This window comes from Sinohyriopsis cumingii, chromosome 1, assembly GCF_028554795.1.
Source record: "Sinohyriopsis cumingii isolate HCF-2022 chromosome 1, ASM2855479v2, whole genome shotgun sequence".
In the NCBI taxonomy this organism is placed as follows: Eukaryota; Metazoa; Mollusca; class Bivalvia; order Unionida; family Unionidae; genus Sinohyriopsis; species Sinohyriopsis cumingii.
The window spans coordinates 110,231,636-110,248,592 of NC_142961.1; the positions used below are offsets into that span (position 1 = coordinate 110,231,636).

Consider the following 16,957-nt stretch of genomic DNA (forward strand, 5'->3'; position numbering starts at 1 on the left):
GCTCCTTTTTTATTTCAAAATCGCTTGTTTTGAATTTAAGTAACTGCTGTGCTGAGCCATAGAAAAATCACAGAAACTTTTGTTCAGTTTTTCGGTCAAAGAATTGACCTTGATTCTATGATATGGATTGCCAAATGTTCATGAATTAAAGTATTTATGCTTATTTTGTTTCTTTCTTCAGATCGACGAAGTGACATGGACAGTTTCCTCAGTAGTCAAGATTCGACCTCGGGGACAAAGCGCTCTTGCAACCCAAGTGAGAAGCTTTTACACAATGGCCACCATAATGTACTAGCAACCTGTTGTGAGGATGGAATAGTTGGAGATCTATCTGTCATGGATGGCTCAGTTATTGATACTGAATATGTCACTGAATACTGTCAGAAAAATATGATGGTATATCAGGAAGAAAGGGAATATTCCTCAGCTTCTGAAGCAGAAGAAGATAACGCTTTGATCCACAATATGGATAAAAGTAACGTGTCCCTGCTTTCGGAAGACTCGGCTGTAAAGATACGATCAGAGTTCGTATCATCTGAACTTGAAGATGGCAATTTAAGCTTCTCAAATTTAAGTAACAAAGAATACTCCTGCAGTACATGTCAGAAACCAACCACCGAGAAATCAGTATCAGAGCAAAATCTCCTCAATAAATTGGTGTCACTCATGAAAGGAGAGAACATGGGAGAAGGAATCTGCAAACCAAACTTCCATTCAGCTGACTGTCTGGATGCTGGTGACAAAATTCACACAAAAACAGAAAATAACAGTGCACCCAATTTACAATGTTTTACAAAAGCACCTGAAAATGGTTTAGTTGTGAAATGTGGAAAGCCAGTACATGGAAGTTTGCCAGATTTGAGCGATATACCGGAGGGCGATGATGATAATGAAATAGACCAGTTGTCAATGTCAGATGTCACTGGGTTCAAGCCACATGTGTGAAATCAGACCATGACTTGACCTATAAAGAATATGATGCCCTTAGGTCATAAGGGTCATCTGATGCTATGGTGAAAGTTGTGTGACCTTGACTGGGTGCTTAGAATTCCAAGACATCAGAAATACTTTTTATAAGTATCATTTGTTTCTTGCAGTTCATTCATGTATTTCTGTACTTTAGAAAAACCATGAAGTGTGGTTGTAAACTTGGGAGTTTAAAATATAGAACAGATCTGTTACAACTTGTCTAGACTGTTTCATATTCTGAAAAAGTCACAATGTGAAGAAAACAAAAAGAACTATTTGGATATGCTGACTGCTATGAGCAGAATAATTGGGCCAGTATGGAATAGTATAAGTAACTATACATGAAATATTGTTATATATCCATCTTGAACAAGTTGCTTCATTATTACTGTCCAAAATCCAAGTTCTAATAACTCAAAGCACCACATAGCTACTTGATAGCACATTAAAACACAATATTGGGATATAATAAGATACAAAACTGGTTATTATACACAAAATATAAAAAGATGTTGCCATATATCTAGATGAAATATGGTGTCTTACGGATTGTTAATTTCACATAAATGTAATAAGTATAAGTACTTAATATTGGTCTTGTGCTGTGTAAAGAGTTTTGCTTGTAGAAAGGGTCTTCGAAAACAGAGAACCAGTCTAGAAATTTCTTTGTACTGTTGCATGATCTAACAATAGACGAGTGTAATAGATGAGTTCCATGAGATTCTGGAATGTGGTCTATAATTGAGTTAGCACAGGTAGTATTTTAGACTGGTACTGTATACAAAGTTTTGGAAACTCAGAAAAGTTCCAATTACCATTCCATGTGAATTATAGGTTAAGTTTGAAATGTTAATATGTACCATAAAAGATTTCAGCCATGTTGGCTATTTGCACATTTCTGGAATCTAAAACTTTGTTTGCTTTATTTTAATGATTTCACAGTTTGGCAAATATTTCTTTCATTTCTGCATGGTAAAATTTTAATTTATTAATAAGCTGTTGTGAAAATTAAAAAAAATAAATATAAATCATTTGGAAAGTTCCACATATGTACTTAAAAATTGCATTGGACACATGGGGTTGCACCTTTGACCAACAGTTATATGGTTTTGAATCTTGTGCCTGTTTGTTTTCAAATACCTCACATACATTTATGATAAAAGGAGACATAATTCTTCTTTAATTTTTGTTTGTTTAAATATTGTGTGAGTTTATTTGTTTCTTTATACAGTGTATATATTAACTGTATTGCTAGGGCTTTATCATGTGCCATACCATTAGAAATTTTGAATTTAAAAAATCTTTCATACAGTTATGTGTATATTTATTTTTAAGCTTACACTTGCTTAACCACACAGTATTTAACACATGTTTTCATATTTCATAGAATATTTTTTCATTAATCAGTATTATATATATATATATATATATATATATATATATATATATATATATATATATATATATGCGCATATATAATTACACCCAAATTAAAATTATATCTATCCAATTAGTTGAAATCAAAGTACCCAAAGAGCTTGAATCACACTCTCAATGCCAGCTTTATAAAGTTTTAAAGGAAGGTCAGTATTTATTTACTTCCTATACTTATGTACAGTCCAATTACAAATAGTATAGACCCTGATCTGTCATTGCATTATGCATTGTAAAATCAGACTCTTTTGTTGTTTGTTCTACTGATTACCGCGAACAAACTTCATAGATACTAATCTGCCAGCACATTATGGGAAGGCAGATCTGGGTCTTGACAGTTTGCATCTGGGCTTGACATATAAGGGAGTATTTACTGTAAGGGTGTGGAAATCAGATAACGGCCATACAGTACTGGCTTTTTTTATTCATTAAAGGATATCAATCACAAGAAATAGGTCTAACAGTACTAGTTCAGATTTCATAAGTCATAATGTAAAAAATGAATAAAAATAGTTTGAAAAAAACAAGCTTGTTTTTAAAACTCCTATTTTTTGTCTGCATTATAGAAAAAAAACAGTCCACTTTTCTAGAAGATCACATAGGAAATTAGGGGAAATACCACAAGAATAAAATGTCATAAAAATGTTGTTATTTTTCCATACCTTAGGATTTTACCATAAGGATGACTGAACTGATCCCTAAATTGTCGACCTGCCATAGCAACAAATTGTAGTATTGTAGTTAAAACTAACATCATAGATGCCAAACCACAGACTTAATGGTTTTGTCTGCAATTGGATTCATGCAAAAAACAGGCAAATATAGTAGTACTTTTAGACCTATAGTGAAAGAAATACATATAACTAATGTGTTTTATTCTGATTGATATGGCATAGGGATAGGGTAGGCTTTAAGGTCAAGAGATTTAGTCATGTGACATGCAAAACAGAATCTATAGTCCAACTCAGAATAAAGCATGAATGCAGTTATGCATTTATTACATACCCTTCTTTTGATTTAAGAGTATCAGTGTAAAATTACCTAAAAATCAGGAGTGTCCAACCTTTTCTGGCTGGGGCCAAAACAGATGCATGCTTAAGGTTGTGGGCTGCATGAGCAAGAACAATTCCTTATAATTAATTATGCATTTTAATTAAAATGCATATTTTCAAAAGGGCTGCCTACATGACCGTGGGCTGCACAGTGTGAACGACTGGGCCACATGCAGGCCGCAGGTTGGACACACCTGACATATAGATAAAATCTGTATGTGCAATACAGACTTGCAGATTGGACATTCATGTCGAATCCCAGATCAAATATGTAAGAATAAATGGATATTTGTAATAATGGAAGATAATTCCAGCTGTCTTGATTACATCATTATGAATTTTGATGTGCATGCTAGATATTCCTATCCCTTGATCAGATTGTAAATAAAATATTTTCTCCTTTTTCTTCAAAATATGTGCCATGTTGGAAATAGACAATCAACAGAAAAATGAGAAACAACCCACTGAATTGTTAATATCATTTGACAGCAAACAATCACAAAATTTGTTATTTTTGCATGAATATTTTATTTTTTTTTCATCAAAATATTTTTCTTACACTATTAGTCATGGACATTTGTTTATTTGTATTAGAAGATTAAATATATTTTATTCCCAAGAAAATCACAATTGTATATATGGGCAAAAAGATCGGAAACAAGTTTTTCAGCTTACACTGAGATAGCAACCAGGTGACTATTAATGCATTGAAAATTAGATTTCCCAGCTTGAAAAGGAGAATGAAAATTCCTGGCAGTTGGAGAATTTTCTAAATCACTTGCCCAGTCAAGCAAGGGTAGGGAATTTTCCAATCACTTGCTCAGTCTAGGAAGTGCTGGTTCATCAATAACCAGTGTTGCTCTTTAATGAAAATGATAATTCTGTTTCAGAATGCTAATGCCAATTTTGTTCATTAAAAATCTACACTTTCTACTGGGAGTTTGTTTGCCAATTGCTTTGATCAAGTTCATACAAGTGCTTTGCTTTCATTCTTCAGTACTAATAAACACTTCCTTGAGGGTGAGCAGACAGGTCTAAGTTGCAATTACTTCCAAGCTGTGTTGAAAGGGTCATACAATAAGTATCAGCCAACAACCGACTTTAGGCCATTAACATTGTTAACTTTTATATTTCTGTAAAACAAAAAAGGCCTGGTTCACTAAGAGTTTATTCTGGTTGAGTAAAAGTGGATTTTTAGAGATTTTTCAATTCTGCTTTTACCCAGGCAGGAAAGTTATGGGACCATAATGAAATAATGAAACGCATATTTATCATGTTATATCCTTGCTTATTTGAAGGTAAGCAGAGGGAAAGATGGTTGGTTCTAGACAGCAAACATGGTGGATGGGGGGGGGGGATTACTTTGTTCTGCTTGGGGAATAATTTGGATTACAGTGTGGTTGCAAATTTGTTCCAAACCATTTTTTGCTCTACATTTCATTGACCAGAAGAGTTGATGGGATAGCCGGTTCATTGTCCATCATCAATCGGCCCATTTACTATTGATATTCCTTGGAGGATCACCATTCAAGTTTACACTCACATTAATCCTAAGGTCTAGTTTGTCCTAGATAAAAATGGTGCTATTTGAACAGTCAATGTGGCCACCTTGGTGTCCATCTTGAAAATTGTGATATTGTAGGTTCTCCTGAATGGATGGTCATGTAAATATGGGGGTGGCTGGGTGGGTTTCACCATTGATTATTAATGAAAGTGTGAAAATCTGACATCCAGTATAGTCACCAAGGCAACCATTTTGAAAGTCTTATTATCACTACATCTCCTGGTTGGATGGCCACATCAATATGGGATCTTTACCAAAAGATTTCTTAATTATGTCTAGATGATTTTGAATAAAAATAGTGCTGATATGACATCAAAATATGGCTGCCACAGCGGTCATCCTGACAATCTTATTTATCTCAGATCCTGTTGTAAAGAAAATTGTATCAACATGTGATTTTCACTGAAAGACCTTATATTGTGTCATCTTGTTCTCTAAAAGATGGCATTAATCTGATGTCCAATGTGGCTGCTGTGGCCACCATCTTGAAAACCTTGTTATCAGTACTCCTTCTAAATGGAAAGACATAGTGACATGGGTTTTTCACCAGATGACTTCCTATAATTTGTTCTAATTGAAAATTATGCTGATCTGACATCCAACGTGGCTGCCATGGTGGCTATTTTGGAAATCTTGTCACTAATTTTTCTGAATGAATGGTTGTATTGAAATGGGGTTTTCACCAGAATACTTGTGGTGTATAGCTGGTCTTAAATAAAAACGATGATCTAATCATGGTAGCCATCTTGAAAATCTTGTCATTACACCTGGAATGGATGGTCATGTTGGCATTGGATTTTCACCAAAGACTTCAAATGATGTCTATTTGGTCCTAAATGAAAACTGCACTGTGTCGATATCTAGTATGTCCACCATGATAGCCAGCTTGAAAATCTTGTTATTGCTGTTCCTGAAAAAATGGCCCAATCAACATGGGGTTTTTGCCAAAAATGCTTCTAATTATGTCTAGTTGGTCCCAAATGAAAATGGTACTGATTTTACATTAAATATAGCCACCATGGTAGCCATTTTGAAAATCGTGTTATGGCAGAAGACTACCAGAGTTGGTTGCAAAACGTGGCAGTTACAAGGAACAAATGGTCTTATCTTGTATTTCATTCAAGAAATGTCAGCATGCAGAGCATCAGGCCCTTCAAGGGACTCTTGTTTTTTGGAAGAGTTATGTAGCTCAAGAGTTTATCATGCCAGTGATGTCGTTGGAAAGGTTCAGGTTTGAATCCTACCATCGCATCAGTCTGGGTTGGCTGTGGTGTCCTCCAATCACCTTGGCACTAAATACCCTACCCTGAAGGAAACCATCTCTTGGCTTGATTTTTGCAGTTCTGCTAAAAGTAAAATTCCAGCAGTTCTGTCTTATTGAGAATTATTTGCTTTAGGGATTATTTTAAAACCTTTGTAATAGAAAGTTGGAAGGTTGGTTGAAGGAAACCTTTTTGTTACAGAAATGCTTTAATTGCACTGTACATATTATAAACACTGTACAGTATAGGAGAAAGACTTTAATTAACTTTATATTAAAATGTAACAAATGTGCCTTAAAATTTGTTTTAATTGTTCCTGTCTATAGTTTTCATAATTATGATTGAAGAAATATTTGATTGCTTTATTCAAAGTTTTTGCTTGCCTCTACAGAGTAGAAAAGCGTGAAGAGAGCCATTGTACTACCACCTAGTGTTGTCATCTACACAGATAAAAGCATATACTGGTATATATATATATATGTATATATGTATGTATGTGTGTGTGTGTGTGTGTGTATGTATATATATATATATATATATATATATAGACACAAACACACACACAAACATATACCAGTACATATATGCAGCCTGGTGAATCTCAATTACTCATTCTTCCTAGATCCCAGGCAATGGTTTGAAATAGGTTTCTTGGCACCTACCCCCAAGGGTACTTAACGTTTTGCATACATATACATTAATTGCACAATCTTGGTTAAGTGTTTCTTTTAGCAGAGGTGTTTTTGTGTGCACACTAGCACAATGCTGTTATACTAGGAATTGTGAAACTTGGTGAGGGATGCATCTAGAGTACTGCATCCTCATCTCAAAGTAGGTCACTGCCTTGCACTTCATGTTTCACTGACTTGATTTCAGTCTCAAGCACTGTTTATGGCAGAATCATCAAACTAAATGATTGTATAAATCACTGTTAATACCACAACCTTACAGCAAGAGAAGTTCACTTTTTTCAAGGTAATTATTGATGCTAGAACTGCATTATTACTTGCTAACACTTTAAGATTACTCAAAGCCTGACTGTGACTTTCACCACGCCATATCTGGTTTCTAAGAGTGGACAGTGATAATAGCTGCTTACAAAGATTTTAAGGACAATTTTTAAAAAAGTACATCAACAACATTTCGGGGCCCCGAGTGGCCAAGTGGTCTAATGCGCTCACCGTTATGGATCACTGTCATCTCACCTCTGTCTATGTGGGTTTGAGTCTTGGGTTCGGCCAGTGTTGATATGTGAGAAAGCTTGCCAGTAGTTTTTCGTTGGTCAGTGGTTCTTTCTGGGGTTTTCCCAGGTGCTTCCTCCACCATTAATACTGGCCGCTATATATAACCTATCTTGTGCTGAAAAATGACATTAAACCATTCAACAACATCTACAACATTAATCTCTGGGTTTTTCTTGAACTCATTATAGTAACTTGATTTTGATATAGAAAACAATGTTGTTTTTAATAATTGTTTTACACCTTTGATGCCCTTGTGTGTGTGTGTGTGTGTGTGTGTAGGTAGGTAGGTAGGTAGGAGGTAATAGCTACAAGTGCTGATTAAAAGTTGAGTTTAAAATGTTAAAAAGATAATTTGAAATGTAAAGAGGAAAAAGAGGAAACATCGCACAAAATATTTAGAAGGGGGCCAACAAATCCAAATCACATTGCACAAAAATATTTAAAAAAGGGGACAATAAATCACATTGCACAAAAATATTTGGAAAGGATGCCAACAAATAAATTGTACAAAATACTTAGAAAGGGGGCCAACAAATCACATTGCACAAAAATATTTAGAAGGGGGTGAACAAATCACATTGCACATAAATGGTTAGAAAGGGAGCAATAAATCACATTGCACAAAAATATTTGGAAAGGAGGCCAACAAATCGTGGACAAAAATACTTGGGCCGATAAATCACATTGCACAAAATATTGAGAAAGGGGGCCAACAAATCACATTGTACAAAAATACTTAGAAAGGGGGCCAACAAAAAAAAAACAAAACACAAAAATATTTAGAAGGATGTGAACAAATCACATTGCACATAAATGGTTAGAAAGGGGGCCAATAAATCACATTGCACAAAAACATTTGGAAAGGAGGCCAACAAATCACGGACAAAAGTACTTGGGCCGATAAATCGCATTGCACAAAATATTTAGAAAGGGGGCCAACAAATCACATCATAGAGAAGTACTTAGAAAGGTGGCCAACAAATCGCATTATACAGAAATATTTTGAAAGGGGGCTAACAAATCACATTGCACAAAAATACTTGGAAAGGGGGCTAACAAATCACATCATACAGAAGTACTTAGAAAGGGGGCCAACAAATCACTTTAGCATGGACTTATTTTCCACATGATAATTGTGACAGTGGATACTGGAGACCATGTAAGGCTTTGTAGAGGTGAGCTTTTCAGTTGTTGATTATATTCTGGTTAATTAATCGATCACACCCATCATCATGCATTGAGCAGTTTTCATTATTATGTCACACAAGTTTGCATTACCATATGTACTCATTTATAAGTCGAGTCCACCTGCAACAGCATAGACCCTGATCTGTTATTCATAATGCACCATCATATCAGGGTGTATATAGTTTGTTCTATTAGTTTCTCTTAACAAATTGCATAGACCCATATCTGCCAGCCCATAATGCAGAGGCAGAGCTTTGTACAGTTTGCTGTTGGACTTGACTAATAAGCAAGTATATACAGTAATTATTTTTTTGTGTGCCTAATACGAACACACTTGCCATAAGTTTTTATTAAGATCATTTATTGATGCCAAAGAGATCATATAGAGGTGCTTTTTGTGTTGATCATCCTGTTATATGCTTTGATTTGTTGTACAGTGAAATTTGTAAAGTTCATTTGTAATAGTTAACTTGAATATTATCCACAACACGTGGTTTGTATCAGATCACCTGATACATGTGGCCATAGATGAGTTCCCACTTTTGACAGTTCTGTATACTTCTTTTTCAGATAACATTTGCCTTTATCAGCATCATGTCATTAAAATTGTTGAAGAGCTGGTGGGGGGATCATTGTGAAACACCAGATCTTTAATGTTACAAACAGAATCATCAACTTTTGATTTGAAATATATAATAATGGCCACAGACAATTAATTTGGTTCACATTAACCATAATGTTGTGTTTGGCCAAATTTTCATGGGAAGATCATCAAAACATAAATGATCTATCCAAGATTAAACTTTTAAAATGATGAAAATGGAATTGCATCTGCCTCATTTTTAAGAAAGCTGCAATTGTAGGTGCCCAATAAAAAAATCCCTATTTTACTTTCAGTAGTACCTGTGCTGTGACAGCGATAAAATTAAAATGGTTTAAAATACAAGCCTACAGTTGCATAAGGTTTATCCATGCTAGACTTCTAAAAAATTATGATATAAATTTATTTCTTGTAATTATTCTAAGGCAATTAGCAACATTCAGTTTTTAATATGCAGTACTGTATTTAATATACCACTGCACATAAGCTGGTTCTGTAGCTCATAAAATAATCAGTCGGCTGTGACCAAATACAGCATTTGTCACTCTCTGCAAGCAATAATTAGCTGTGACCAAATACAATATTTATGTCACTCACTGCTAGCAATAATTAGCTGTGACCAAATACAGCATTTGTCACTCTCTGCAAGCAATAATTAGCTGTGACCAAATACAGCATTTGTCACTCTCTGCAAGCAATAATTAGCTGCTGACCAAATACAGCATATTTCACTCTCTGCAAGCAATAATTAGCTGTGACCAAATACAGCATTTATCACTCTGTGCAAGCAATAATTAGCTGTGACCAGATACAATATTTATGTCACTGCTAGCAATAATTAGCTGTGACCAAATACAGCATTTATCACTCACTGCTAGCAATAATTAGCTGTGACCAAATACATTATTTGTCGCTCTCTGCAAGCAATAATTAGCTGTGACCAAATACAGCATATTTCACTCTCTGCAAGCAATAATTAGCTGTGACCAAATACAATATTTATGTCACTCACTACTAGCAATAATTAGCTGTGACCAAATACAATATTTATGTCACTCACTGCTTGCAGCTTATGGTGTGTACTATTCACTAATGTCATATTTTCACATCAAATAGTTTTGTAAGATTCTTTATTTACTAAAATGACCATATTTTAAAAGTTTATCATTGACAAAAATATATCTGAAATTGCTGTAAAGATATTTTTTACAGGGAATCCTAACACTGTCATTGAATGATAAATGTTGAATTGCTGTTGAAATGTTTTTTTTTGAGGAGCCAATTAGATACACTGTATTTATTTGCATATAAGATGAGTCTCATTGCAAACAACATAGACCCTGAACTGCTGTCACATAATGCACTAGCTTATCAGGGTCCATGCTGTTTGTTCTAGTGATTACTCTTAACAAACTGCATAGACCCAGATCTGTCGGCGCATTATGTGACCGCAAATCAGGCTTTATGGTGCTTGCAGTTGGACTCGACTTATAAGTAAGTAAATGCAGTTCATGTCTATTCCATTACATTTTGAAGGGTCAAATATTTTGCCAGATTGTTACAGTATGGTTATGTCACTGTACATTTTTCACTTAAGACATTAAGATTTTTTTGTACATTGTTTTTCATATTGGCTTATCTCTTTTGTTCTTAATACTTTACTGGAAATAAATTGAGCAACACTTGAGTGGAAACATTATGTGAACTGCTTGTGATTGGTTAAAAAGTTGACCTTTCATTTTGTTTACCAGTATGTATATATTGATAATTTTAGATTTGACATGTTACATAAGACTGCTTTGTCCATTTCTTTCCATAGCTTGGCCAACTTAGACATGATGTAAATTATGGCGAGTTAAATTTCTTATTGTTAGCAAACAATTATAATCTACTTGTTACTCTTATATGTCAACCAGTATACTTTGTTTTCTTCAGAATATTTTATATTAAAAGAGCATGATGAATAATTTAAAACATGAGATGTTTAAAGCAAAGTTAGATTGTATTTTGTAATATATCATACATCATGAAACATTACTAACAAGAACTGTATGGTTGTAAGGACTGCCGTATCATGAAGGTGGAGGGTCTGTAAGAACTGTAACATCTGTGTAAATGATTTGTACCAGTTGCTGTAGGGACTGCATCATAATGTAAAGGGCCTGTACCAGTTGCTGTTGGGACTGCAACACCTATGTAGATGGTCTGTACCAGTTGCTGTAGGGACTGCAACATCTATGTAGATGGTCTGTACTAGTTAGTGTAGGGACTGCAGCATAATGTTAGGGCCTGTGTCAGTTGCTTTAGGGACTGCAATATCTATGTAGATGGTCTGTACCAGTTGCTGTAAGACTGCATCATATTGTAAAGGGCCTGTACTAGTTGATGTTGGGACTGCAACACCTATGTAGATGGTCTGTACCAGTTGCTGTAGGGACTGCAACATCTATGTAGATGGTCTGTACCAGTTGCTGTAGGGACTGCAACATCTATATAGATGGTCTGTACTAGTTAGTGTAGGGACTGCAGCATAATGTTAAGGCCTGTGTCAGTTGCTTTAGGGACTGCACTATCTATGTAGATGGTCTCTAGCAGTTGTTGTAGGACTGCTGCATAATATAAAGGGTTCGACCAGTTGCTGCAGGGACCATGAGGGCACAGGGTCAGCAGCAGTAGCTTTAGGAAATGCTGCACCATGGAGGAAGAGGGTCAGCACCAGTTGCTGTAAGGACTGCAACACCATGTAGGTTAAAGGTCTGTACCAGTTGCCTTAAGGACTGTAACACCATGTAGGTTGAGGGTCTGCACCAGTTACTGTAAGAACTGCAACACCATGTAGATAGAGGGTCTGCACCAGTTGCTGTAAGGGCTGCAAAACATACAGATAGAGGGTCTGCCCGAGTTACTGTAAAGACTGCAACACTATTTAGATAGAGTGTCTGCACCATTTGCTGTAAGGACTGCAACACCATGTAGATAGAGGGTCTGCCCGAGTTACTGTAAGGACTGCAACACCATTTAGATAGAGGGTCTGCTCGAGTTACTGTAAGGACTGTTACACCATGTAGATAGAGGGTCTGCCCGAGTTACTGTAAAGATTTCAGCATTGTATTGGTAGAGGATATGCACCAGCTATTGTAAAAGATATCAGCATCATGGATAGGGTCTGCACCAGCTGTTGTAAAGAACGTCAGCGTCATGGATAGGGTCTGCACCAGCTGTTGTAAAGGACGTCAGCATCATGGATAGGGTCTGCACCAGTTGTTGTAAAGGATATCAGCATCATGGATAGGGTCTGCACCAGCTGTTGTAAAGGACGTCAGCACCATGGATAGGGTCTGCACCAGTTGTTTTGAGAATTATAACATCATAGCCTCATGTAGGTAGAAGGTCTGCACCAGATGTATTATGGAACTATTTACTGAAAGATTGTTACTTTTTATGCTTTGATGAGAATGTGTGTAAGCTGAAGAAAACAGACTATACCTTTTACTTTGCTTGCATAAAAATACTACACAGTCTCAAAATTAATAATCATATAGCAACCATTTTTGTGTTTTCAGACGGTAATTGTGTAGTTTTTTTTTGTTCATTAATTCAGTGTTTTTGGTTAAATGCAATAATTTTGACACTAATGAGAGACCAACTGCGGTTACAGAAAATGGTTCTTGTAGAGCAAGTCATTAGGGTGACTTTACTTGGAATTTAGGCTCTTACTCATGCAGGTGACGTAAGCTCCAATCAACCTTGTAGGGTTCAAGACTCTTCAGCTAACCAAATAACCAGTCATGGGCTGCGTTGATTTATTATGACAAGTTTTCATCGAGCAGATACCAAAACATACTGGTTTACATTTCTTTTGCAGTCACGGCAATAGCATCAGAATATGAACATTGATCTATAAAATATTAGTGTTCGATAGTCATGTGACAGCTACATTACTTTATTAGCTGTCCTGAACTGAAGTATTGATTAACTTTGTGTCAAATGTTTGTACCCTGACATGTTAGAATTCACGTTTTGCACATACAGTATATACATGCCAATAAGATCCAGTTATAAAATGCATAGACCAAGATCTGTTGTTGCAAAGTGCACTGGTAGATCTGGGTCTGTGCAGTCACGTAGAATACTCAGTGTGAATAATCAACATAGACCAATATCTGTTGTTGCATAGTGCACTGGTAGATCTGGGTCTATGCAGTCACATATAATACTCAGTGTAAATATTCAGCATAGACCAAGATCTACAACAGCAGATCAGGGTCTGTATTGCTTGCATATCAGAGCATATTGGGTTGCAGTTTGCAAGCAGTAAATGTGTTCTTTGGTAGCTTTGGTAAACTAATTAACATAATATGAAGAAGACACAAGGAATATTAATTCTTATTTCTTATTGTGTTACTATGGGAGTAAACTACCCTAACCAGATATACACAACATCAGCTGAGTTGGACTGATTTGGGCAGGATTCAGACCTATGACCTTTAGCTTGTCAGACACGCTAACCACTGAGCCATCAGATCCCAGAACAGTAATTCTGATACTGATGTTCCAAGTGAAATCATCCCAAAGTACTGTTCTTTAGCACAAATTGAAACATTCAGAATTCTAAAACATGTCTGATCTTCAATTATCCATCCAAATTAAGGTAATATTGTAGAAATTTCTAATTATGTTGTGAACACAAGGGTATCAAATCTGAGTTCTACTTTTGTTCTGAAAGAGTGTGTCTTCTGTTGTTACCTTCATTGGCTTAAATGCAAAAATTATTTACACTCTTTACTGAACCCACTTTGTTTTCATGGTCAGTTTTCCTTCATTGTCAGGTTTTCTTTATTTTCAGTTTTCCTGTTCTTTTGTCAGTTGTCCTTCATGGTCAGTATTAATTGATTGCAATGCAGATATCATGATAGCTATTTTGAAACTCTCTCTTTCAAATGTTAACGATCAGTCTACAAACTTGAATCCAAAGTTGAGTCTGTCTTGTGTTGTAAATTCTATTTTTGGGGTGAAACTTTTTTATTATGTCTGATATGGATACTTCAATTATTATGAAGAAATCCGTGAATGGAGCAACTGCTGTGGTAGTTTGTTTCAAAATGAAAATTTACAAAATATGTGAGCTATTATACAGTAACTATTCCAATTTAACCACATTAACCATTCATGAATGAGTTCTCACATTTGAAAATTCCATATACTTCTATTGTTTGTGCCTTTTTAAATATTGTAAGTAAATTAAATTCAAGTTCAATTATTTTCATTTTGCAGTGAAATCAATGCATTTTAGAAAAACCTGTATCATTTTGATATTAAATATGCTGCATGGAAGAAATGTCATCAGAATATAGCATGTTGGATGCAGTTAGTGTCATTAGGTAATTTTTGGTAAAATACAAAAACATGTATTTATTCATGAAATTGAAATTATGGTGAAAAATGCTTTAATGATAATTTTATACAAAAGTTTCAGCAACAAGAATCTTTGGACATTTCATAATAGTAACTTATGTACTTGAACCTGAAGATATAAAATAGTGGTTTAGAAAAATATATGCCTGGTGATATTCTTTTTACTTATTTGTATATATCAGTAGTTCTTGTTATTAAGCATTATATTAAAGAAAAAGTAATTTTTATTTAAACAAATTTGTTTTCAATAAATGCTGGTCCACCAGGTATTTCACATTCTGCAAGAAAGGAGTGGTGTTGCCATGGTGACTTATTAAAAGTTAATTTCCATCCTGCTTTCATGACTGTGGTTTTATGAAGGAAATATAAATGTAAATGGTCTGCTATTGACAGATGAGAATGCAATAGGCTTCAGGTACAATAATTATAATGAGTACATATTGAAAATATTGTTCATCGTATGCAACTAGGTACACTGTTTACACACAAAGGATCAGGTACATTTAATCTTCAGCTATTGAAAACTAACTTAAATCCAGTGATTTTTATAGTTTTCTAAAACATTTAAAAAAGCTCTCTTGAACTATAAGAGTCGGATGGTTTTAGATGTGGGAACTTGTTTATGGCCAGTTATTGTATTACTAAGAAATGAACGCAGTTAGCCAGCTACAAGCAAATAGAAATTTCTTAATATGGTTTCCATTAAGGAATGTTTACTATTGTAGGTTTTTTTATTGTACATATTTATTGAAGTTATTAATTCTCAGTTTCTATCAGTTTTGTTGTCATATCAGAGTTTAACATTATCAGATATGACTACAATTTATGACTAGTTTGAAAAAGTTTTCCTTGACTAATTCATTGCTTTTAGTACGAACTTAGATACAGATGCAGCACTTTTGTTTCTTTGTATTAATTAAAAAAGTCATTCCATGTTAAAAGTTGTGATTTCCATTCATGCATTATGACACAGGTGCTGATTTGATCCAGCATTATAATCATAAACCTATACATGTTTGTATTTTTCACCTGGGAAATATTTTTTTATGCTAAAGGCACTGCCTTGATACATGTCAGTACATTTAGTTTTACTGTGTTTGTACACCAAGAAATAAAAATATTATGCTTTTCAAATGGATTTTTCTTGTGTGTATTTATGAGAAGAAAATTACTTGAAGATTATTGAATGAGCTATTGATTGGTTGGTGTTTAAAGTCACATTCACTTTGATACATGATAGTCTATAGAATATACCTGGAACCAGTCTATTTCAGCTCAGACTGATACATGTATGTATTTTCTTTTGGTGTTGCCAATAATTTTTGGTAAGAATTTTGGTAATCTGGCCATCTGTACCCTGCTTTCTTTCCACAGAATAACTTGGATTCTCTACCTACTACAATTTCTAAAACTTTGTAAATAGTTTATATGTGGGTTAAGGATGAAACATCTTCGTTTTGAGGTCAAAAGGTGAATTGTTAAGGTGACTGACCAAAGAAGAAAAATTGTTTCCACACAATAATAATAGTTTTGCTTTACAGACTGGTGTTGTAGTGGCTAATTTTGCACTTCATTTTTAATTCCATATGAATCCTTCTAATTATGCCTGCTGACTCCCTGCTCTATGGTTGACTCTAGCTTCTAAATGAAACTATCAGACCTTTAACACAGAATTTCCTGAAGACCTTTCTAGACTTGATGCTGAGTTAAACTTATGGTCAGATTGTGTAAACTCTAAATGTTTTCTGTCTCTAGTACACAAACCAAAAATGCACAAAACCTAAATTCTATAAGCAGATTATAGCCACATATCCACTCTCCACAAACACACCTTTGTAAGATTTAGCATGTCAGAGAATTTCCAATTTACAATTTTGGGCAGGAAAAGCACTCTGATTTGTGGGTCAGAAGATCAAATGTCAAGTTCATTATGACACAAAGGAAAAAGTTTTTTGCATAATAACATTCTTGAATAAGTACCTTCACAAGTTTTGTAGATGACTTGCACTTGGGATAGCAAAGCAAAATATAGGTTTTGGAGTCTAAAGGTCAATAATCAAGGTCATGGAGAGTTTAATAAGAAAATAGTGGTTTCTGTAAAAGTCAAGGTCACTGACAATGTATCAATCACTAAACTCTTTTCTTTTCACTTGTTTGAGTCACTGCTGGTTGTTTTAAATAATGATGTTCCAATTTTGTAATTTCTCATAAATTACCACTTTGTGATT

The 16,957-nt window shown here is 34.8% G+C and overlaps 1 protein-coding gene across 8 annotated transcripts in view; it reads left to right on the forward strand.

The window, feature by feature from the left end:
- Positions 1-15,863, forward strand: part of LOC149807591 (adhesion G protein-coupled receptor L3-like) — a 149,559-nt gene extending 133,696 nt beyond the window's left edge. For 7 of the 8 annotated variants that reach the window (XM_089968499.1, XM_089968558.1, XM_089968540.1 and 4 more), the window contains one exon: positions 182-15,863. In XM_089968499.1, coding sequence (XP_089824625.1) covers positions 182-945 — 764 coding nt within the window. In that variant the 3' untranslated portion in view covers positions 946-15,863. The remainder of the gene's footprint in view (positions 1-181) is intronic. The other variant, XR_016423020.1, reaches the window with a different exon arrangement.
- The last annotated feature ends 1,094 nt before the right edge of the window (positions 15,864-16,957 follow it).